Source organism: Rutilus rutilus (assembly GCF_951802725.1).
Source record: "Rutilus rutilus genome assembly, chromosome: 18".
NCBI lineage: Eukaryota > Metazoa > Chordata > Actinopteri > Cypriniformes > Leuciscidae > Rutilus > Rutilus rutilus.
The window spans coordinates 13131070-13153551 of record NC_140231.1 but is presented as its reverse complement, the minus strand read 5'-3'; the positions used below and the strand labels follow the sequence as shown (position 1 = coordinate 13153551).

The 22482-nt window shown below is 36.7% G+C and overlaps 2 protein-coding genes across 3 annotated transcripts; one reads left to right on the top strand and one right to left on the bottom strand.

Moving 5' to 3' along the window:
• Positions 1-1680: 1680 nt before the first annotated feature.
• On the top strand, positions 1681-13294 carry hnf1bb (HNF1 homeobox Bb). 2 transcript variants are annotated; one of them, XM_084386641.1, is made up of 10 exons: positions 1691-2185; positions 3541-3740; positions 6017-6293; positions 6782-7002; positions 8667-8812; positions 9177-9300; positions 9830-9886; positions 11309-11449; positions 11535-11632; positions 12575-13294. In XM_084386641.1, the coding sequence occupies exons 1-10, from the start codon at positions 1815-1817 to the stop codon at positions 12593-12595; spliced, it is 1656 nt and encodes a 551-aa protein (XP_084242767.1). In that variant the 5' UTR covers positions 1691-1814; the 3' UTR covers positions 12596-13294. The 2 variants fall into 2 exon arrangements, with proteins under 2 accessions (XP_084242768.1, XP_084242767.1); XM_084386642.1 differs by lacking the exon at positions 9830-9886 and having other exon boundaries at positions 1681-2185.
• A 1071-nt stretch (positions 13295-14365) lies between these two features.
• Positions 14366-22200, bottom strand: tlr22 (toll-like receptor 22). Its single transcript, XM_084387841.1, has 2 exons — positions 22124-22200; positions 14366-19103 (listed from the first exon to the last, which is right to left on the bottom strand). The coding sequence occupies exon 2, from the start codon at positions 19020-19022 to the stop codon at positions 16143-16145; it is 2880 nt and encodes a 959-aa protein (XP_084243967.1). The 5' UTR covers positions 19023-19103; positions 22124-22200; the 3' UTR covers positions 14366-16142.
• Between the last annotated feature and the right edge of the window lie 282 nt (positions 22201-22482).

The window sequence follows — 22482 nt, the reverse complement described above, 5'->3', positions numbered from 1 at the left end:
GTGTGTGTAAGTATAACATTTTTACTAAATGCACCTTTTTAGCATATTTTAGCCATACTTATAAAAGTTTAATATATCTGTAAACGCCTCATTTAAATCAAATATCTATGAATGGATGCCTATCGATCGACTCTGACACCTTTTTGTTCGAACTGCAGGCAAATTAGACACATTTACAAAAAGAAAAAAACATTCCAGTGGTGGAAAGGGAAGGGGCTTTGATACACAGACAGCAGAGCCTTTCATAGTGTGAATAAACCACATACAAAACCTGGTCAGAAGAGAGAGAGAGAGAGAAAACTAACAAATTATTCATCCGATACAGTCACACTCCAGTGCAGCTTTCACAACAGAAGTAGTTTCACATCCTGGAAAAAAATATGTAATTTCTGTAAGTTTGTTATTAACTGCTGTTAATGATTGAGAACTGACCAGTCCCCAAAATGTGTGAGAAAGGTTGAAATGCAGCGCGCATTAAAATTCTGTTCCAGCAGCAGATTTGATCTTGAAATACTCATATTGTGTCTACGATTTTACATTTTCATAATGATTCTTTTTACGTAGCATTTTGATTCCAGTCTATTTATGAAAAACATGAATGCTGAATTTTCACACACATTTACTGTTGATCTGCGTCTTATCACTGATCAACATTTTTGCTCATTAAAAAGTCACATTTTGCTTTTCAGGATCAAATAAATGAGAAAATGATTATATACAAAGAAGAAAAGAGGGGTCTACGAATGATGAAAAGTTACTGCCTTAAATTTTTAAGTACAATCAACTTAAATGTTTAAGTCATTTCAACTTAAATTACATTAAACTGACTTTATAGAAGTATTTGAATCTTGTATAATTTATACAAATAAATGAAAATTGCTTAACTTATTTTGATGAGTTAAAGCAATGTATTTGTCATCATATAATTTTTATTACTCACATTTGAGTAATGATTATCTCATAATGAACGCATTATGAACACAACAAAAACTAACAAATATAACGATTATTAAATTATCTTTTTTTTATCAGGGGGGGGGGGGGGGGGGCTGCCGCCTTTCATTCTCAAGTTTAAAAAAAAGTAATTTAAGCTTATAACAATGTAAGACATACAAAACAAATAAATGAAATGAAGAAATATAAATAGATTTTTGACTATTTAAATCACTAAAGAACTTTTCAGAAATGTAAATGTAAAATGTATTAGCCCATTGTTATTAAATGTTAGTAAGTTAGTATTTATTTATTTATTTATAAATACATTTTAATTACAATCAACTTGGATGTTTAAGTCATTTCAACTTATATTACATTGAACTGACTTAAAAAATTGAGTTTAATCTTGTATAACTTTGATGAGTTACAGCAATATAAAAACATATGTTGTCATAACTTATTGATCATATCATTTTTACAGTGTACTATTAATAGGCTGTAGGCTAATAAGGAGTTTATTGAGGCAAAAGTCGTAGTTAATAGTAAGAATTGGACCCTAATCTAAAGTGTGACCCAAAAGTAGACTAATACAGAATTGTATCAACCTCCAAATTTCTCATTTATATTAACTTTATTCATAAACGTGTAAATATAATTTGCATAAGGTGCAACAGCCAATGACCATGCAGTCAGCTCCGCCCACCGGGAAAGTGGAACGACTTCCTTCAGCAGGTGCGCTCGTGCACTGGACAAGTGCAAAAGTTTGCGTTAAGACACTTTAGTCTCATGTGCTCGCGTCCTTAAAAACACTCTTCGTTTCAGTTAATTTCGCACGTCTATTTACCGAGGCCGCGAGGATTTTCAACGAGACCGGATTGATGTTTACTGACATGGTGTCCAAGTTGACATCGCTTCAGCAGGAGCTCCTGAGCGCCTTGTTGGACTCGGGGGTCACTAAGGATGTGCTGGTCCAGGCGCTGGAGGATTTATGCCCGTGTTCCGCCGAATTCGGAATAAAAATGGAAAAACCCTTGTCCCCGTCGAGTGTCAACGGCGGCAGCGACTCCAATGATTCAAAGCCGGTGTTTCTGACTCTGACCAGCGCGCAGGGGAAAGGCGGTAAACTGTCCGGGGATGAAGGCTCTGATGACGGGGATGACTTCGACACGCCGCCGATCCTGCGCGAGCTGCAGTCTCTCAACACGGAGGAGGCGGCGGAGCAGCGCGCGCAGGTGGAGCGCATGTTATCGTGAGTTATTCACATACGGATACTTGACTTTTCAGGTCATTACCTAAATGTCAGCTTATTAAAATATTATATGCAAACAATGCAACATGTTAAATTACAATGTAGGCCTACATACTTTTTTTTTTTTTTTTTTCAGTCGCAATAAGAACAGTGCGCAATAATGAGCAGCTCTATAAAATAACCGTGAGCCTGTAGGCTAGTTCTTCTAAATGTTCTGTTGAAACTTGTATATTTTTATCCTATATTATTTATTTATTTTCTTTTATTAATGATTTTTTTTCTTTTTGCTTGCCCAATTTAAAATAAATAAAAAAATGATCTAACGAAACCAATCCCAAAATTAGCCAAAATGAAGCAATTTTTTTCTTATTTCAGTATTATTTTAGTATTTTAATTAGCCTACTTAATTATGCAACTTTAGGCACACAAAAAAATCGAATAGCCTACGTTTTACATTTCGGCGAAAAAATAAATAAATAAAATATCGAAATGTTCCTGTGCAAAAGTATAAAGAGGACAAGATATGTATATTGACGTAAAGTCAAAACGAAACCACGTGTAGTTGTTATTAATTTATTTCTATAAATCATCAACAGAAAGATACACAATGTCGTATGAATAGAGGGAAAAGATATCTAGTTATTCATTGTCCAAAGTTATAGTCTTAAATCAACATCCTCGAGCACACTAATGTGAGGGGTTATTTCCCCAAACAAACATTAGCGGATCCGTCAGACATTTTCATTTGCTTTTTGCTTTTTTTGTTTAAACTTATTGAACCGATCACAAGCGTTTTACTTGTTGTATACTGATTGCTGTTTTTTTGTTTGTTTTGTTTTTCACAAGAGGCCTACAGTTAACAGATTTATTAAGGCATTTTGTCGGCTACGTCAAATTAGAGACATTTAAAATGATATCGGCTACAACCAATGTCATGCAAATATTATTATTTATTTATTATTTTATTGTATGACTACAGTTTGTCTATATACAGTTGTTATTATTATTATAGCCTACAGTTATTTATCGCAAATAATCAACTCAGTATCGATAGGAGGGAAAATATTTTGGGGGGGGGGGGGGATTAGCTAAACAAAATTAACCTATGAGAGTAGGCCTACTAATACTCATTAGACATCATTAATTGTTTCATCATTCATTTTTATGGTTTCAATTAATATTAAATGTTATTGCATGTCATGTCAATTTAGACGTTTGAGCCTTTTTTTTTTCATATTTGGGCTTTTCAAAACAAAAGGCATACTTTTACACAACCTAGCATAACACTTCGACACATGAAAATAATGTGGAGTTGCTGGTGAATCTGCTGATGGTAGTGTGTGTGTCGTTGTCAGCGAGGACCCGTGGCGCGTGGCTCGCACCGTGAAAGGCTACATGCAGCAGCACAACATCCCTCAGCGCGAGGTGGTGGACGTGACGGGCCTCAACCAGTCGCACCTGTCCCAGCACCTCAATAAAGGCACGCCGATGAAGACGGCCAAGCGAGCCGCGCTTTACACCTGGTATGTCCAGAAACAGCGCGAAATCGACAGACGTAAGTCAGCATCTCAATACAATCTATAGGCCTAGCGTACGTAGACTGTTTTGTTCCCTTTGCAAGCTTAAAAGTAAATTCATCTATTTGCATTATAAAACAAAATATCATACAAGTGACATTTATTTTATAATCTCTCGTTTATTTCTTTATTTTTGCATCTGGTATTGATGTTTTGTTATATAAAACAATGCAGTGAATAATAATTTTTTATATTATTACATTTGTTTACATATTATATACTTGGTGTTTTTTATTTTATTACAGTTCAATTCAATTCACGTTTATTTGTATAGTGCTTTTCACAATACACATCATTTCAAAGCAGCTTTACAGAAAGTGCATGAGTCCATATTACAATTTAGAGTGATCTGTTATTTGAGATAAATGTCTAAGTTAAGTATTTCGGAAATGTACATTTACAAAGATTCAGTGTTTGCGGCATCTGAAATCTTCGCAGAAATCTTCACAGCACATGCAAAATTGGGGAGAGCGGGGGCACAACCTAACACTTTTTGACTTTCTCAGTTTGTGTAAATTCACTTGGGGTTCAGAGTATTTATTTTTCCCCCTCAATTAATTTCACACGTCTAGTACAATTATGTGGTTTTGTTTCATTAATACGAATACAGTCAGTGTATACTTTTTTCTTGATTTACCCCGAAAGAATGGAAGTGAAATGTGACAACATGCCCCATAGGTGGGGTCCATTGTAACTTGACCATATGACAGCTTCAAATGTTATCTGATCTAATCAAAAAATATATACAAGACACACACAAATATTTTGTCAATTAAAATACAATTATAAAATAAAATAATGGCATTTTTTTGTGTGTAATTTTTGAGTTTGACAACAAACACACCACAAAACACAGTTATACAGCATGGTTCAAAACATAATAATAAGTAATGATTTCTTAACGTTGACTCTCAGTCTCTATTCACCTTTTTCTCATGGTTTCTCAATAGATTTCTTAAAAGTAAAGAATAGAATAGCATAGGTCTATAGAAGCACCTTGTCACGCAGTTACAACATGCCCCGTCTGCGCAACTGAAACCCGAAGCATTAAAGAACTATCTCAACTGTTAAATAACAGATATAAGATTAAAATAATTTCAGATTTGTCTAATTTTAAATAAACACAATAAACAGATGAAAAATTCACTTTTTCTATGGTTAAAATAATGTTCAGTGATATCTTCCAAAGATTTTTTCATTTTGGCAAAAAAAAAAAAAAAAATCTATATGTGACATTATATGAAAGCTGAATAAATAAGCTTACCATTGATGTATGGTTTGTTAGGATATGACAATATTTGGCCGAGATACAACTATTTTGAAAATCTGTTCGCGATTGTGCTGCATTCACTCACACAAATAAATGTTTTATATATTTACGGTAGGAAATTTACTAAATATCTTCATGGAACATGATCTTTAATTAATATCCAAATGATTTATTGGCATAAAAGATAAATCGATAATTTTGACCCATGTAATGTATTGTTGGCTCTTGCCACAAATATAGCCGTGCGACTTATGACTGGTTTTGTGATCCAGGGTCACATATAGTGTTGATATGGCAACTAGAAAATACAGTACATTTTGGCATGCTGGCATGTGTGGAAAGTTTTAAACCTAACAAGTAGCCTCGTGTTAGTTTTGTGCCCCGCTCACCCCTACACTGTGTCTATTATAAATGACCTACAGCATATTTAATTAAATCTATATAAAAAGCCTCTTTTGTGAATGTTTTTATTTTGTCAATTGTTATACGCTCTTATTTCTCAAACTTTGGTCAGATAATTTAGAAGATCATTTATTCATATCTGTAGACTGCACAATACATGTCCTTTACTTGCTCTGAATAGCCTACATTTATGAAGGACATTCATTTTTCAAGGTCAACATGTTAATTTTCATACAAATTGGTGCTAATTACTTACTTATGTATGTGTATATATATATATATGTGTGTGTGTGTGTGTACGTACTTTCATACAAAGTGACGCTAATTACTTGTGTGCGTGTGTCTGTATATATATATATATATATATATATATATTATATGTATATATGTGTGTGTGTGTGTGTGTGTGTGTGTGTATACACACATATATACATTCTCCGTTCTGTAAGCCCCATACTTGGATCTATTATTATTAATACCACCCTCAAAATTGCATCTTCATTATGGGCCTCCCCATCCAACACTATCTATCATGATCCTGCCTTACTCTGCCCCAATCGTGTCCCCCTCTTATTTCCGCAGAGTTCGACCGTGTTCAGGGCTCTGACCTCAGTGACTCAGGCAGTCAGGATCAGGTCCTGTTTTTTTTCCCAGAATTCAATCATACCGGACACAGTTCGGGCGCTCCGGGAGCTTCTGGAGGACCAATCGGAGACGAGGGGGAGCCAGGCTCTAAGAGGATGAGACGAAACCGTTTCAAATGGGGTCCGGCATCTCAAGAGATACTTTATCAGGCTTATGAGCGCCAGAAGAACCCCAGCAAAGAAGAGAGGGAGGCGCTGGTGGAGGAATGCAACAGGTAATGCTCTCTCGCTCTTCTGTGTTGCTGTCCGTTTCAGTGAAATTACAACGTGAACAACTGCATTCACAGACATGCAACTGCAAGTTGATCTATTTTTATGTTTTGCATTTTATTATATTACATACAATATATACTATATCTTTTTTAAATTACAGACACCACATTCATTTTAATGTTTATAAAATCTATGTATAAAGTCTTTTATTTTTATTTTTGATAAATTTTTATATTCTCTTGTTTCTCAGACTTTTGGTTGGATACTTATTTATTTTATTTATTTTACTCATGTATTCGTTTTAGTTTTATAAAAAATATGTTTAATATATCTGTTAAATTACATTTAATTAATTACATCTTTTGTTTCTTTTTTTCTGTTCGACATTATAAGATATACATTTATTTGAAGACATTATAAGATATACATTTATTTGAACACATTTGATCTATTGCAAATAGCGGTTGGTTATTTTTGGGGATGTTCTCAGGGCAGAGTGTGTGCAGAGGGGTGTGTCGCCCTCTAAAGCTCATGGACTTGGATCTAACCTGGTCACGGAGGTTCGTGTGTACAACTGGTTTGCAAACCGGCGGAAGGAGGAAGCCTTCAGACAGAAGCTGGCTATGGACACATATCCACCCCACAGCATGAACCCCCTGCTGTCCCATGTGTCTTCACACACCCAGCACCATCACAGTGCCTCCGATTCAAGTAAGTGCATGTTAACAATCACACAGAAAACAGAAGCGCAGACTCTGTTCACACCTGCTATTAACATCTGTCTCAGATGATCCGATGTCATGCTAACCGGAAAAGTTGGAAGTGTTATTTTAGTATTATTTATATGCTATAAATAATACTAAATCGATCTTGGCAACGATTAATTGCATCCAAAATAAAAGTTTGTGTTTACGTAATACATGTGTGTGTACTGTGTATAATTATTTTGTATATATAAATACACACACATGCATGTATATATTTAAGAAAATGTGTTATTTATATATACAATATTTATATCTATATATAATATAAATTATGTATTAATATATATATACAGTATATACATGCAAATGTTTCTTAAATATGTACATGCATATGTGTATATTTATATATAACAAATAATTATACACAGTACACACACATAATTACGTAAACACAAACTTTTATTTTGGATGCGATTAATCGCGATCACTTTTATTATTATCAATATTACTATTTAGGTTTAATTTAAAGGTTAAAGATTTTAGTTCAGTTACTAATTTCAGTGTTTGAACTTAAACTTAAGACAGCATTTCTGATTTTTGCTTTAACTTTTTCATCTAATATTTATTTCAGTGAACACAACTGTTTTTAATAGTTTTAGTTAACGATAATAACCCTGGTTTACCGCTGTATTTGAGCGTTATGGCCTGGTTTCACAGACAGGGCTTAGATTAAGCCAGGATTAGATCTTAGTTCAATTAGGACAAGTCAGTTAAAACAGCTCAAACATGCATTTTAGTCTGGGACTAGACTTTAGCCGTGTCTGTTAAACCGGGGTTATAATGAGTGTTAGTATCAGGTGTAAACAGGGTCACAAAAGCAGTAAGAGTGTGTTTGTTTCATTGGAATTCTTCCTCCCATTGGTGTGTGAACAAAACACACAGCCACACCCGCAGACACATGTGAGATACAAGGACATAAAATCTTTAGGGTCAAACCAGGGTCAAGTCAAGGTTCGAGCTTTGTGTCTGGGAGGGTGTGTTTTGCTCCCTCAGAAGATCGATAGCTTGTTGGAAAAAAATGTTGTTTTAAACCCAGAAGGATCATGCCGTGGCTTAAAACGATCATATAATAAAATCAGAATGCTTCAGCTTAACTTTTGGCAACTACAAAAGGGCACTTTTCTGTGGAAAAGCCGTAAACTGTCAGCCTGTGAAATGGACCGAATTCCGCAGAATGTTTACAAATGGATTAATATTACGTCAAGAGAGTGAGTCAGAGGACAGCGTGTTTGCTCAAGCTGTGTGTTCTGCTACAGTCACTGACCTCCAACGGTTCAAAAGCTCTTTGATTGTATTTGTTTGCCCCGGAGCAAGAAAATGCACAACATTTAGCATAATCAGTTTTCAGGTATGTTTACGAGAATGCGTTTAAGGAACAGACGGCCTCATAAAGGCCTTTCGGTGTTTGGACTGCAGACTCTTATCATTCGAGCTGCATTTACAGCTACGCAACTAGGTCAAATAAAGATAGACGGTATCGGGTCAGCATGTGCCGACTAGCAGCTTTCTCTTTTTCCCAGTGTGACGACACAACAAATTGCACATTTTTGTCTTCAAAGCATTAACTGCACAATACTACTGAAGTGTTTCTTGTGTTTTTCGGTGCAGAGCTCAGGTACAGTCAACAAGGAACCAGTGAGGTCACTTCCTCAACAACCATCAGTCACCATGGCAGCAGCCAATCAGTATTGCAACAGGTGTCTCCGGGTAGCCTGGACCACTGCCACGGCTTGTTATCGCCGGACGCCAAAATGGTAAAGAAAAAACCGTCACGACGTGCACGCTTTGACAAGTACGGGTCTGCCGGCCCTTTTTTTCAACCGTGTAGTCGCAGAGATCAATGTACATTTTACAGACATGATTGATAAAGTCGCCTTTATTTGGAAACTGACTCAACTAGGTCAAAGAGAGCATTGATCTAGCATGTGAAGGCAGTATGTTTAACACAGAAACCCTGCCTTTATTCACTTTCGTTCACTTTTATGCTCCCCCCAATAAACATTTGTAATGTTATGTTAGTGCGACGGTTTTCACCAGAGGAAAGGAACCACGTCCTTACTTGCAAAGTGTTTGTGTACCTTATATGTATTGACATTGTGTGTGTGCGTGTGTGTCCAGATCTCGGTCTCTGGTGGAGTCTTGCCTCCTGTGAGCACTTTGACCAACATTCATAGTCTGTCTCAGTCGTCTCATCATCATCATCAGCAAGCACAGAGCCTCATTATGAGCCTGGCCGCTCAAAGTGAGTGTATCGCCATTTTTATTTACCCCTCCTTCTTCTTCTTCATATCTTACATCGTAAACTGTGGTACACTGTAAAAACATCCTATTAAATTTACGATAAAACTGCTGCTGTGGTTGCCAAAAATAAATACAGTGACTACATTTCAGGTATTTCTGGATGGCATATTGGTGACTGTATATTCTTATTTTCCACTGTAATTATACAGCACATAGTTTTTCTGGCAAAAACTCAAATGCAGTATTTGCATATAATTGCTATGTTAAACCATTTACAGTTTTTTTAACGTGTATGTAAGGTATCTTACAGTTAACAATACAGTTTTACTGTAGCATTTTTTATCACACATATTGACATCTGCGGTATTATTAAAACTATTGTGTTTTTCTGATGTGATGAAAGGTGGTATTTGGCCTGAAACGTTTAAAAACCACTAACCTACACTGTCATTCATTTTGTTTATCAAATGGAATTTCAAAAATAATTCAAACAGGTTCTCTCAACACTCCCTCCTCTTTCTATTGGTCAGACAAACAGATACCCACGCCCCCAAACTCATGTCATTGGTTGAGACACTGCATTACTGGTAGGGATTCTTAAACAGAGCAATGTTTTGATAGCAGGAGCAACAGCATCTAGTTAGATCATAAAAAAAACATTTATAGCTAGCTACCTGAGTGATAACACATCTGGTGTAATGACATTTAAAGGTCACTCTATCGCCCTCTTGAGTGCTGGAGTGTCTGACCGCCGCAGTAACACTAAAACATTTGATGAGCAGGTCAAGCATTTGAGTCCTTGTTTGCACACTTGCCCAAGCCAGTAAACATACGACAAGCCGATCCTAACAGAGTTCATTTACAGGTTCATTTACAAGCCTTGAAGGTACAATAGCAAAATCATCCTGTTTAATTCTAAGGATCAGATTCAAATCATGTAAAACTAAAATTTGACAGTTCTGGCGCTAAAAGAACATTATAAATGGACTTGTGTAGGATGTGGCCCCTTTAATTCTTATATGATTTTATTGCAACGTAACGTAACACATTTTTACAGAAATATTGGAGAATGTAAAAGAATACTAACCGGACTAAAAAAAACAAAAAAAAAACAAAGCAATTCCATATCATCTCTATATATGTGAAAAGTGTGTGCGGTCATAAATATCAGCGTATTTTAGTATAACTGAGACTATTACAACTATTATAGTTGCAATAATATTTTCAATTCGTTTTTATTTTAATATTTTTCATTTTTATGTTAGTTTAGTACTAAAATTGTAGTAATTTAGTTGTGTATTTTTGCCAGTTCATTTTTGTCTATGTCTATAGACCTTATGCGCCAGAGAAACGAGGGCGCCGCCATCTTTAGAATATTGTCTTCCGGTTTTGCGGTCGCTCTGTATATTTCTATGGCATTGCTGTCCAGGAGTAATTCACTTTTGAAGTGGATTTACTTAATGTAAAGTTAACGAAAGTTATCATGAGGATTGTAATGTTTAAAGCAGATGACTTAACAAATGTCAGTCGACCGGGAAGATTTTAAAAAGAGCCGTTCATTAATAAACACGCAAAATCGCTGAGAAAATACAGACCGGAAGTCAAAAGACAACGAGTGCAGCGCTGAAAAGGGGTGGGGCTACATAAGGTCTATATGATCTATATTTAAAAATATAGGTTATAGTGTCTATATATCATTTTTATTTCGTTTTTAGGTTTAGTTTTTTTTAGTACATCAAGTTAAACTAAATAAAAATAAGAATTTTTATTTTATTTTAAGGTTTTAGTTTTAGTTAATTATAATAACCTGTGTGTGTGTGTGTGTGTGTGTGTGTGTGTGTGTGTGTGTGTGCGTGTGTGTGTGTGTGTGTGTGTGTGTGTGTGCGTGTGCGTGCACATGTGTGTGTGTGATTTTAAATAATATATATAGTCTAGTATAAATGATTATTATTATTTAAATTATTTTCTTTTTTAAATCTGACTTTGACACGTTTTTTACGTTTCGCCAGGTCTGGCATCGCCCCAGTCTCAGAGCGTGCCCGTCATCAACAGCCTGGCCACCCTGCAGCCGATGCAGTTCCCACAGAACACCAGCCTGACGCAGCTGACCACAGCTCACCTCTCCCAGCAGCCCTTCTCACAGTCGCACAGTAATAACCCCTGCTCATTAATGCAGAACGTTCTGTGATTCTGAACGGCAATGTGCAAAACTCACGTTTCGCTTGTCTTTTTCAGTGTACTCGACCAAACAAGAAGCCGCCCAGTTTTCCCATCCATCTCGATATACGACCATGGACACCAGCACTATCACACACCTCGGCTCCAGCAAGCAGGTCAAACTTCAGTTTCTTGTACTTTCTATCCACCTTACTTCTAATGTAAGAGCGGGTGCAGCCATTTGTAACTCGAATGTGCGAGTTTTTTTTTCTTTTTTTACTTATTGTATACATAAACACTGGTTTGTAGTGTAAATAGTTGTACCGTTCTAGTTAAAATCTAGTTACCTATAGGCCCTGTTTACACCTGGTATTAAGATGTGTTTTGGTCGATCGGATCACAAGTAGATGACGCTAAATACAGGTGTAAACGGGGTCTAAAACGTTTCGAGCTGGTCCACTTTCGACCACTTCCAGAGGTAGTTGAAAAAACATTTGCCCGGATTGCTTTCGTAGTGTAAAAGCCACAAAAGACTGTCTACTCTCCGCTTACTGACCTAATGCGTAAACATTATGGGAAGAGCTCTAGCCGGACTGGATTTAAACTTTGTCGGCTGCAGACCCAAGTTTGGTTTGAAGACGAAAAATGTACCAAGCACAATGTTCTCTCACCATTCCTGATTTCTAACACAGTCTTGCGTCTGTCAGAGCAGAAACCAAAGCTGATGCTCTCCGTATGTTTTTCCATCGTCTCCGTGAGCTTATTTTGTCCATTAGAACGAAAGATCTGAAAAAACACATAGACCCTCGCCTCAAAGAAATCAGGACAGAAGTGGTTGAAAGTGGACAAAAGAGACGGATTAAAACTTCTACTTCCCTCGTCTACTGGTAAACTTCCCTCGTCTACTTGTGAACCTATCAACCAAAACGCATCTTAATACCAGGTGTAAACAGGGCTAATGAATCTGAACAGAAAGTAACTTACTTCTGCATTGCAAAATTAGGTGTATACATTTTTATAAAGTGGTCAATGTTGATATTGCTCTCTCTGTACATAAACAGTGCCTATCTGTATTTGCGGTCCTGATGGATAATCGTTACTCTCTGTTGTCACTGCAGTGTCCATTGCAGGCCTGGTGAACAAACGCAACCGAAGCGAGAACTTCCTCGGCAGCTTAGCAACAGCGGTCCGTGACCTCTGCGTTTCTCGGTTACGCTGGTAACCTGTCAGCATGGAGAAACAATAGGAGCAGAACTGCCTCTGGATTCTGCAACAAATGAAGAATAATGATTGATATATTACAGCTTTAAGCCATATGACAGAACAAACTGGCGGAACTTGCTAAGACCATTGAATACTGAGCCGAAGCTTTCACACCCATCGGTTTTAGGGGACGAAATCTTCAATGATACTGTACATACGATTTAATGAGGAAATATGGTTTGTTATTAAATACAAGGTCAAGTTTTCAGGCAAAGCAACAACAACAACAACATCAAAAATAGTCAGTCGATCACGGATGAGATTTTGTTTTCCACACGCACGTTTGAGATTTGAAATGTATCCCATATTCTTAAAGAAAATCATCACATTACTGTGTAAATTCTTAACATCAGAGTGGTCTTTCCATTTCAACGCATGGACTTGCACATAAAAGTAATCCCAAAAGATGCTACAATTATAATTGCTTCTCAGGGATTGATTTCACACTACTCCATTGTAGCTAATATTATGAGAATGTGTATAACTGCCTAAAGGCTTTGCTATTTTTTATATAAGTTTTGGAATCACTTCAATCATATTTATATTTGTGTAAATCGATAAATAATACATTTTTGAAGAATACCTCCTGGCTTTAGTGCTCATTTTTATTCGTTTATGACAATGATGTGTTTATTTCTTTGAGAATTGTTTTGTCAGGTAATGTGCCATAGCAGAAAGCAGGGCCACACTTTGCATTTATAATGTGTTCACACACTAATGGAAAGTCAGAGGTGTGAAGGAGGGGTGGAGACAGGACAGAGATGGGCAATAAAAGGGTGTGTATTTGTTTTCCATGCCCCATTAGGCCTATTTCCCTTGTTGTCTCACTGGTCAAAGGGCATGAAAGTATCATCTGAGTTTACTTTTAGGAAGTGAACAGGTGAAGTCATTTCCTTTCCTCTTCTCACATGACTTCTCTAGCATGTGATTACAGTTTTTTTCAGTTTTTCCCCATGGAAACTAAACTAAACTAATTAAAATAGCACCCTGGGGATTCGTTTCTTAATGAAGCAAGTGCATGACTGCAAAAGTGAACTGTATCAGAAGAAAACAAGTACTGATTTATTACTGAAATTGGCAGTGGTTCTGAATGTTTACGAAGTCCCGTTCAGGTTCAGAAATGAAATGATAGGAAAATATGCAATAAATGAATGTATGTAATGTGTAAAGTATTGCTGAGTATTGGATCACTTGTGCAAAGTGAAACTAAAAAAAATGTTTCTTGAGCGGCAAATCAGCATATTAGAATAATTTCGGAAGGATCATGTGACACTGAAGACTGAAGTAATGATACTGAAAATTCAGCTTTACCATCACAGGAATAAATTACATTTTAAAATATATTTATATATATAAAAAAAAATTCACAATATTACTATTTTTATTGTATTTTTTATCAAATAAATTCACCCTTGTAATATATATATATATTTTTTTTTTTATATATATATATGAAACTACATATGATTCCAATTTAGTAACAAAATACAAATGTATTTCCACTAGTGGTTTCAGACATTTGAGCTGTATCAGATTTCAAATGGAGGACAGTGATGGAAGAATAGAATATAGCAAGTAAAAGTTAAATTATGTATCAGTCATTACATTAAAATAACAGTAATATATTGTACATTCCCTCATTAAAGTCTAAAAAACACAAAAACAAAGCCTACAATTATATGAATGTCCATACATGTTTAGATAAATGTTGAGACTGAGGTGTTCTGAAGCACTCATGTTCTGGCTCCTTCATTTAACAATACCAACAACAAACATATTATTGGGTAACAAGTTTATTGTAATAGCTATGCTAAGGTTCTGGGCTGGTCTGTTCATGGACAGAATCAACAGTATTGTAATTGTAACACGTTAGCGATTAGCATACTAGCTTCTCCTGTAAAATCCAGAGGCAGCAGAGGACACATGCTGGGACGTGGACAATAGAGGACAACGTGGAGGCGTGGAGCAATGAATGTGCAGACGTCTTTCAGAGCAGGTCGGCAGAAGTGATCTGATGTCAGCTACTGCTGGGGTCAAAGGTCAGAAAGACAGGAGACAGAAAAGCTGACTTTTCCCCTGTAACCCTCTGTTCTCTTCCCACACTGCCATAGCTTGTGTTAAAGGAATGTTCCAGACTCAAAACAAGTTGCTTTATCAACAGATTACCACAGAAAAATAATGTTTGAACCATTCCTTAGTTTGTAGAAGCACATTTTTGTAGCCTAAATTGTATTTACAATAATGCATTTACATGAGGTAAGACATTCTGGAGGGTTTAAAAGCATAAATATGATGAGTATTTGTGTTTTTGTTGACAAACTGATATAGCTCGTCTGTTTAAAAATGTGTTCAATGTTTAAAAAAGGCTTCAATGGTGTTCTGTGTGGTAGATTTCTGGTCATGCATAACCAACATAACTCTTGTGAGAGTATTTTTCTCTATTTTTGCACCTGTCATGCAAAGGTACCTGCTTTACATGGACATCACAGAGGATCAAATATGATGATGGATTGATGAAATTAGAGAAAGGGCCATTATCCCTTGACCATTTCCACCCCCGTGTCCAGCTATCAGGGGTCAGTGTGTGGGCCGAACATCAGCCCAAAGTGACCCCATACCGAGATCTTCTTGACTTGTTGACTTAGTTTTAAACATGCTGACTTGGGATATTGTTCATTCATCATGTTTTAAGATCTATATTATGGTATACACTCTGTTCAAAAGTTTGGGGTTGGTGCGAAGAACTGCGGGAACGTCTCCAAGATGCTTGAAGAAACCTTCCTGCAAAGCTACAGTACTGTGAAAAGTACTGGCACTTGCGTTAAAATGCTGTAAAGTGAGAATGCTTTCGAAAATAAAATCACAAATTGAATTTATTTATGATTTAACTTCTATTAACTAATTCAAATCAATATATGGTGTAACGACCCTTTGCGTTTAAAATGGCTTTTGTCCAGGTACACTTGCGCATAGTTTTTCAGGTAGCTTTGCAGGAAGGTTTTAACATGCCTAAGACTTTTGCACAGTACTGTGTGTATATATGTGTATGTATATATATATATATATGTATATGTATGTATTTCACAATGCTACTGTTTTCACTGTATTCTTGATCACATGAATGTAGCCTCGGTGAGCATAAGAGACTTCAAAAACATAAACAATTATTATCCGCCACAAACTTTTGAACAGTTGTAGTCAGTAATAGCGCATTGCTCATTTCACCAAGCAAATAGAGCATAATATTGTGAATAAAATGCATGATAATCTACTAAAAGCCAACTTATAATGGATGCATTTACACTTCAAAGAATTACAACAAAATGTTATTCCAGTCTTTTGGGAGAAAAAAAAAAACATTTGCAGGACAATCCCCATAGTTTTGTCAAAGGTGATGTACTGTACTATATTGTTATAATATCCTTATAAAATTGCTGTCTGATGACCCTCTTTGGTTTCTAAAGCCATTTTTAGCTTTTGCCAGAAGATCTTAGTATCTTCTCCAGGTTTGGGCCAGCGGAGGTAAGTTCGTTTCTTCACCAGCTTCCGCATCCTGTGGTACGGAGAGAGCTGATGTGCAGGAATATCCTCCAGGAACACCAGAACCAGCACATCCTTCTGCTCATCGAAGAGTCTGAAGCTCGCCATCTGGACCTCACTTGAACACCAGTTGCTCTTCAGGTAGTTCCTAGTGATCAGGCAGATGGTCTTGCGGCTGCTGTATATGCCATCAATGATGTTGTCTATTATTGGCCTTCCTGGTTCAAAGTCTCGGTGGTGAAGGCACAATCTCCAGCCCTGTTCTCCTTCTAATTTGGGAATGAGTTCCTCCATGACCCAAGGCTCATCTTGGGTGTTGTAGGAAATGAAGGCGTCGTACTGGAACCTTGAACCGTTCCGCTTCTTCTTGCTGTCGTAAAAGAAGGCTAAGAGGAGGTAGTAGGCATAAATCACCTGATAGCGCAGAAACTGCCAGACAAACGAACAGACGAGGGTGAGAACGACCACAATACTGCTGCAAAGAAAGCAGATGAAGTCGATTTTGAAGGTGCAGGTTTCGGTGTCGAAAGCGGACAAGCTCATGTCTCGTAAGGAACGAGGATAGCTACACATGTACCTGTTGAAATAAAACACCTGAGTAGAATTACTTTTCACGGCCCACTCAAAGAAGAACTCATTGTGACAGTCGCAAGTGAACGTGTTTTTCCGCAAGTCGAGGACTTCTAGTCGAGGCAGTGACTGAATCAGAGTTTTGTTGATCGCGTCAATCTCATTGCCCTGGGCTCTTAAGGTGGAGAGTCTGGAGAGATTTGCATTCAACAGGAAGTTCAGTGAGCGAAGCTGCGTTCTCGAAAGGATGAGTTTGGTTAGCCTCGAAATGGGATGGAAGGTCTCGGCCGGGATGGAGTTGTCTTCGGACAGTGCGTTCTTGGAGAGATCCAAGTACCAGAGCTGGGGGCTGTACTTGAATGTATCAGGATTTAGATGACAAAGATTTGTGTTTCCAGCGTAAAACATTTCCAAGGAGGATAAACCTTGAAGCAGATTTGAGGGTATTTTGCCGATTCCACGGCGTTGACTGTGAAGCCTCAATACCCTGAGTTTCTTCAGCTCCTTAAAAGGAGGGTGTCTCAATTTATCATCTGTAAATAAAATGCTGTTGGCGTACAAATCCAAATTTTGGAGGTTGGGCATGCCTGAGAACACATTCAGGTGTTTGGTTAATGTTCTAGCTGTTATTTTGTTTGATGACAGAAGCAGAGAGGTCAGGTTCTTCAGTTCTTCAAAAGCATGGGCCTCAATCTCTGAAATCTGATTGTCTTGTAAGGTCAAACTGGTTAACTGTGACAAATTTCTAAAAGTGTATTTTTTTATTTTGCTTAGCTTATTAAAATTAATTTGCAGATCCTTCAGGGAATGTGGCCCTTTGCTGAAAGCATCGCCAATGCTTAAAAGATTATTTGTTCCAAGCTTTAGGACTTCAAGACTCGTGAGGTCCTTGAACAAACAGGAATTAATGAGTGAAATTTTATTACTATACAAGTACAGAGTCTTCACCTGTGTTAAATTGGCAAAGTCATCACAGGTGAGTTCTTTGATGTGGTTTCTACTGAGATCTAGGAACTCAAGAGTGGAGAGAGTTTGAAAGGAGTTTGTTATTCGAGTCAGATTATTGATTTGCAGGAGCAGTTTTTTTAGTTGGGTAAAACCTTGGAACATACTCCGCGATAACTTGGATATTTCATTTTCTCCAAAATCCAATTCAGTCAGGTTAGAACAGGGATCAAACATGTGGTCGGCGAGGTGTTTTATTTTGTTAGCATTTAGCCGTACAACTCTTAGCGTTGGAGAACATGCGTTCAGCAGAAGCTTGGTCTTGTTGAGCTCAACGTTTCCATTAAGTCTGATTTTATTCAATGAATTCTTGAAGCTCAGAAGCACATCATCAACACTCTGGGGTGATATACGAACATCCATGAAGTATAATGTTTGCACTGAGGTCAAATATGTCTTTTCTGTAACATTCCATGTCATGGTCCCATTTTGACCGCAATAGGATAAATCAAGGTGATCGAGGGATGGAAATATATTGTCAGTGAGCTGAAATGTTCCCAAAGGGTTGTTGGACAAATCAAGCCTTTTTAACGACAAGGGCTTTGTTGCCATCTCAAACGAGTTGAAAACATCAAAATGGTTGCTTCCGATGTAGAGTTCCTCCAAACATGGTGGTGCAAGAACCGGCTTCACTCGGTCTATGTAGCGGAGGTGGTTTTGTGTTAGGTTTAACACCTTTAAATTCTGAAGCGTGCTGAAAGATGACTCTTCAATGTCTTTGATATTGTTGTCATCCAGACGTAGCACTAGCAGGTTGCTAAGGCCGTGTAGCATCCCTCTTGAGACTGCTTTCAGTCTGTTGCGGGCCAGATTGAGATGGGTCAAGCTGGAAAGATTGACAAGTGCGCCCTCTTGAATTTGTGAGATCTTATTGTTGGATATGTTCAAGTCCTGTAAGTTTGACAAATGCCTGAAGTCTCCAATCTGGATCTGTGCAAAAGCATTGAAGGAAATATCTAAAATCCGGGTATTTAGGGGTAGGCCTACCCACGGAATCCTGAAAAAGCCCATTTTGTAGCAAAGCACTTTCGGCTGCGTGTCTTTAAGGGGAGTGCTGATAGTGCAGTTATTTAAGGAAAATGCACTACATGGGGAAATGAAACCACAGAAGGCAATATATAATGTGATTTGTTTTAGTGTTCCCATGTTTTTTCTTGATTCTTTTTTCATGTCAAACAGGAGATACATTGGATTTGCCTTGATTTTTTTTTCTCTTTGAAATGTATTTATTCTGTGCTCTTCACGCAGCAGTGTTTGGCTTTGAATTTCCTACAAATAAAAAATAAATTATTTAAAATTACTTCATTTAAAAATAAAATAAAAACAGTGCTGTCAAACCGATTAATCGCAATTAATCACATCTAACATAAAAGTTTTTTTTTTATATGAGATATATGTGTATATATATTATTATATTATGTGTGTGTGTGTGTGTGTGTGTGTATATATATACATATACACGCATGTATATATGTGTAAATATATGTGTGTGTATATACATTATACAGTATATACACACACACACACACACACACACACACACACACACACACACACACACACACACACACACAAGAGGCATATACAGTGCCCTCCACAATTAATGGCACCCCTGGTAAATATGATCAAAACTGGCTGTAAAAAATAAATCTGCATCGTTTATCCTTTTGATCTTTCATTCAAAAAATGTGCAAAATTCTAACCTTTCATTGAAGTAAAAGAATTGAATGTGGGGGGGAAATCACATTATGAAATAAATGTTTTTCTCCAAAACACGTTGGCCACAATTATTGGCACCCTTTTATTAAATACTTTTTGCAATCTCCTTTTGACAAGATATCAGCTCTGAGTCTTCCCTATATAATGCCGGATGAGTTTGGAGAACACCTGACAAGAGATCAGAGACCGTTCCTCCATACAGAATCTCTCCAGATCCTTCAGATTCCCAGATCCATGTTTGTGCTTCTTCTCTTCAGTTCAGCCCACTCATCAGGTCAGGGAACTGGGGCGGTCATGGCAGAAGCTTCATTTTGTGCTCCGCAACAAATTTTTGTGTTGATTTTGATGTTTGGTTTGGATCGTTGTCCTGATGGATGATCCAACCACGGCCTATTATAAGATTTCTAGCAGAAGGCGTCAGGTTTTGATTTTTTATCTGTTGATATTTGATAGAATCCACGATGCCATGTATCCGAACAAGAAGTCTAGGACCTCCAGCAGAAAAATATGCCCACAACATTAAAGATCCAACAGTATATTCAATTGTACACATGGGGTACTTTTTATCCTTGTGTTCACCAAACCCATCTAGTGTGTTTGCTGCCAAAAAGCTATTTTTTTAGTCTCATCTGACCACAGAACCCTGTGCCGTTTGAAGTTCCAGTCATGTCTGACAATTAAATTTGCTGGAGTTTGTTTCTGGAGGAGCGAGGAGGATTTTTCTTGAAACCCTCCCAAACAACATGTGGGGATTGTAGACTCAACTAATCTCTGCAATTCTCCATCTGTGATCCTTGAAGAGTCTTTGGCCACTCAAACTTTCATCCTCGCCGTGCATTAAGACAGTATAGACACACGTCCTCTTCCTGGCAGATTTGTAACATCTTTAGTTGATTGGAACTTCTTAATTATTGCCCTGATGGTCAAAATGGGTATTTTCAATTCTTTAGCTATTGTCTTACAGCCACTTTCTATTTTGTGAAGTTCAACAATCTTTTGCTATGCATCAGAACTGTATTCTGTGGTTTTACTCATTGTGATGGATGATTAAGGGGATTTGGCCTTTGTGTTTCCTCATATTTAAACTCCTGTGAAACACGAAGTCATAGCTGGACAGTTTCATGTTCCTAGTCACCCTGGTGTGCTAAAAAAGGTCAATATTAATGGGAATATACTTCAGAGATATTTTACTCGTAAAAAATTCTAGGGGTGCCAATAATTGTGGCCAACGTGTTTTGGAGAAAAACATTTATTTCATAATGTGATTTCCCCCCCACATTCAATTCTTTTACTTCAATGAAAGGTTAGAATTTTGCACATTTTTTGAATGAAAGATCAAAAGTATAAACGATGCAGATTTATTTTTTACAGCCAGTTTTGATCATATTTACCAGGGGTGCCATTAATTGTGGAGGGCACTGTATATAATTTACATATATAAATGCAATAATATATAGTCAAACCAAAAATTATTTGTTTTTACTAGTGGGTGCAGGACACTATAGTTCATTTATGTAAGTGAGGATAGCAAAATAAAGTAAGCTGTGACATATTATACCCAAAAATTCTTCATACAGTGGACTACCAGTAACATTTATACAAATTTGGGACCAAAAATTATTCAAACACTTTAGCAATTCAAGAAAAAACACTTAAGTAAAACATGGTCAGGTCAGTGTGACCTTTTTGCACAGACTGAACAAAATGAAGCATTGCTTGGTAATTTGTTCACCAGAATTGGTATTATCTAATTGTGTAATTAAATGTAACAGCTGACAGCTATTCAACCTAATTCATTTGTGAGACAGTCTAACAGAAGGATTGCCAAATCCAGTGAAATATCAACTGATTTGATAACTCTGAGATCTTGCCATACTTTATTACCATTTTCAAACTATAGCGAATAAACTGTGATAATGTGAGAAATGTTTAAGGTGTCTGAATACATTTTGGGTTTGACTGTATATACACACACATATATATTATGTAAACACAAACTGTTATGTTATATGCGATTAATTGCGATTATTCGATTTGGCAGCACTACAAAAATGACATAAATTATACATTTAAAAGTAATACACAGTAGTAAAAACTGAAAGTTAAGTTAACTTTTGCATATATAATTGTGAGGAATTACAATGAAGTGCATCAGTAAATAAACTATAAACTCAATCTATCAAATTATATATCAAAAGGTTGCTGTAAAATGGCAAGGCAACCTGAACCTCCCGCAAATATAACAGAGAAACACAACCTGCAATACTTCATTCCATCAGCATAAGCACAAGAGACAGTTTTACTTCAGTTTACTTGCAGTTTTCCTGCAAAATAGATGCAGTTCTTTATCAAAAACAAACCAGTGTGTGATAAATATAGCCATATGGAATATAATTTACTTACCAAAATCAATATAATCTATCAAATAAATGCCTTCATTCATTCCTATGAAGGTTAATAGAACAGAATAGAATAGAATAGAATAGAATAGAATAGAATAGAATAGAATAGAAAACTTACAAACTTGCCTCCAACCGTACTGATATACAGAAATAAAACATTTTACTCACTCACAATCTTCATCTCTTCATTAAGTTCTTGTCTGCTAAAACCCAGAAAAACAACAGGCTGATATTGTGTGTTATGTAGTTTAGCAGGAAGTGAAGTTATCTGTGGGAGGAAAAAAAGCAGAAGTAGAACCTTTATATACAGTACATCCACACACCTATAGCTTCACACCTACAACACCTGTGGCATATGAACCTAACCGGATTCTAATCAGACAAGTCTTTCATATCATTTAATCATGTACAGGTTTGTGTGCTTCTGTGTTGTCTTATGGGATACCCCACAGCCAGTATTATCATGTGATGTCAATGTTGTAATTCTAAATAGTTATCCTTTGGATGTGACCAACTTGAAGACTATG

What these genes read in the sequence shown, in the direction of transcription:
- hnf1bb (XM_084386641.1), top strand. Translation starts at nt 1,815, where the DNA reads ATGTTTACTGACATGGTGTCCAAGTTGACATCGCTTCAGCAGGAGCTC. An exon ending in CTGGTGGAGGAATGCAACAG is followed by an intron (nt 6,294 to 6,781) that starts GTAATGCTCTCT and finishes GGATGTTCTCAG; the next exon opens with GGCAGAGTGTGTGCAGAGGG. An exon ending in TATCGCCGGACGCCAAAATG is followed by an intron (nt 8,813 to 9,176) that starts GTAAAGAAAAAA and finishes GTGTGTGTCCAG; the next exon opens with ATCTCGGTCTCTGGTGGAGT.
- tlr22 (XM_084387841.1), bottom strand. Translation starts at nt 19,022, where the DNA reads ATGTATCTCCTGTTTGACATGAAAAAAGAATCAAGAAAAAACATGGGA.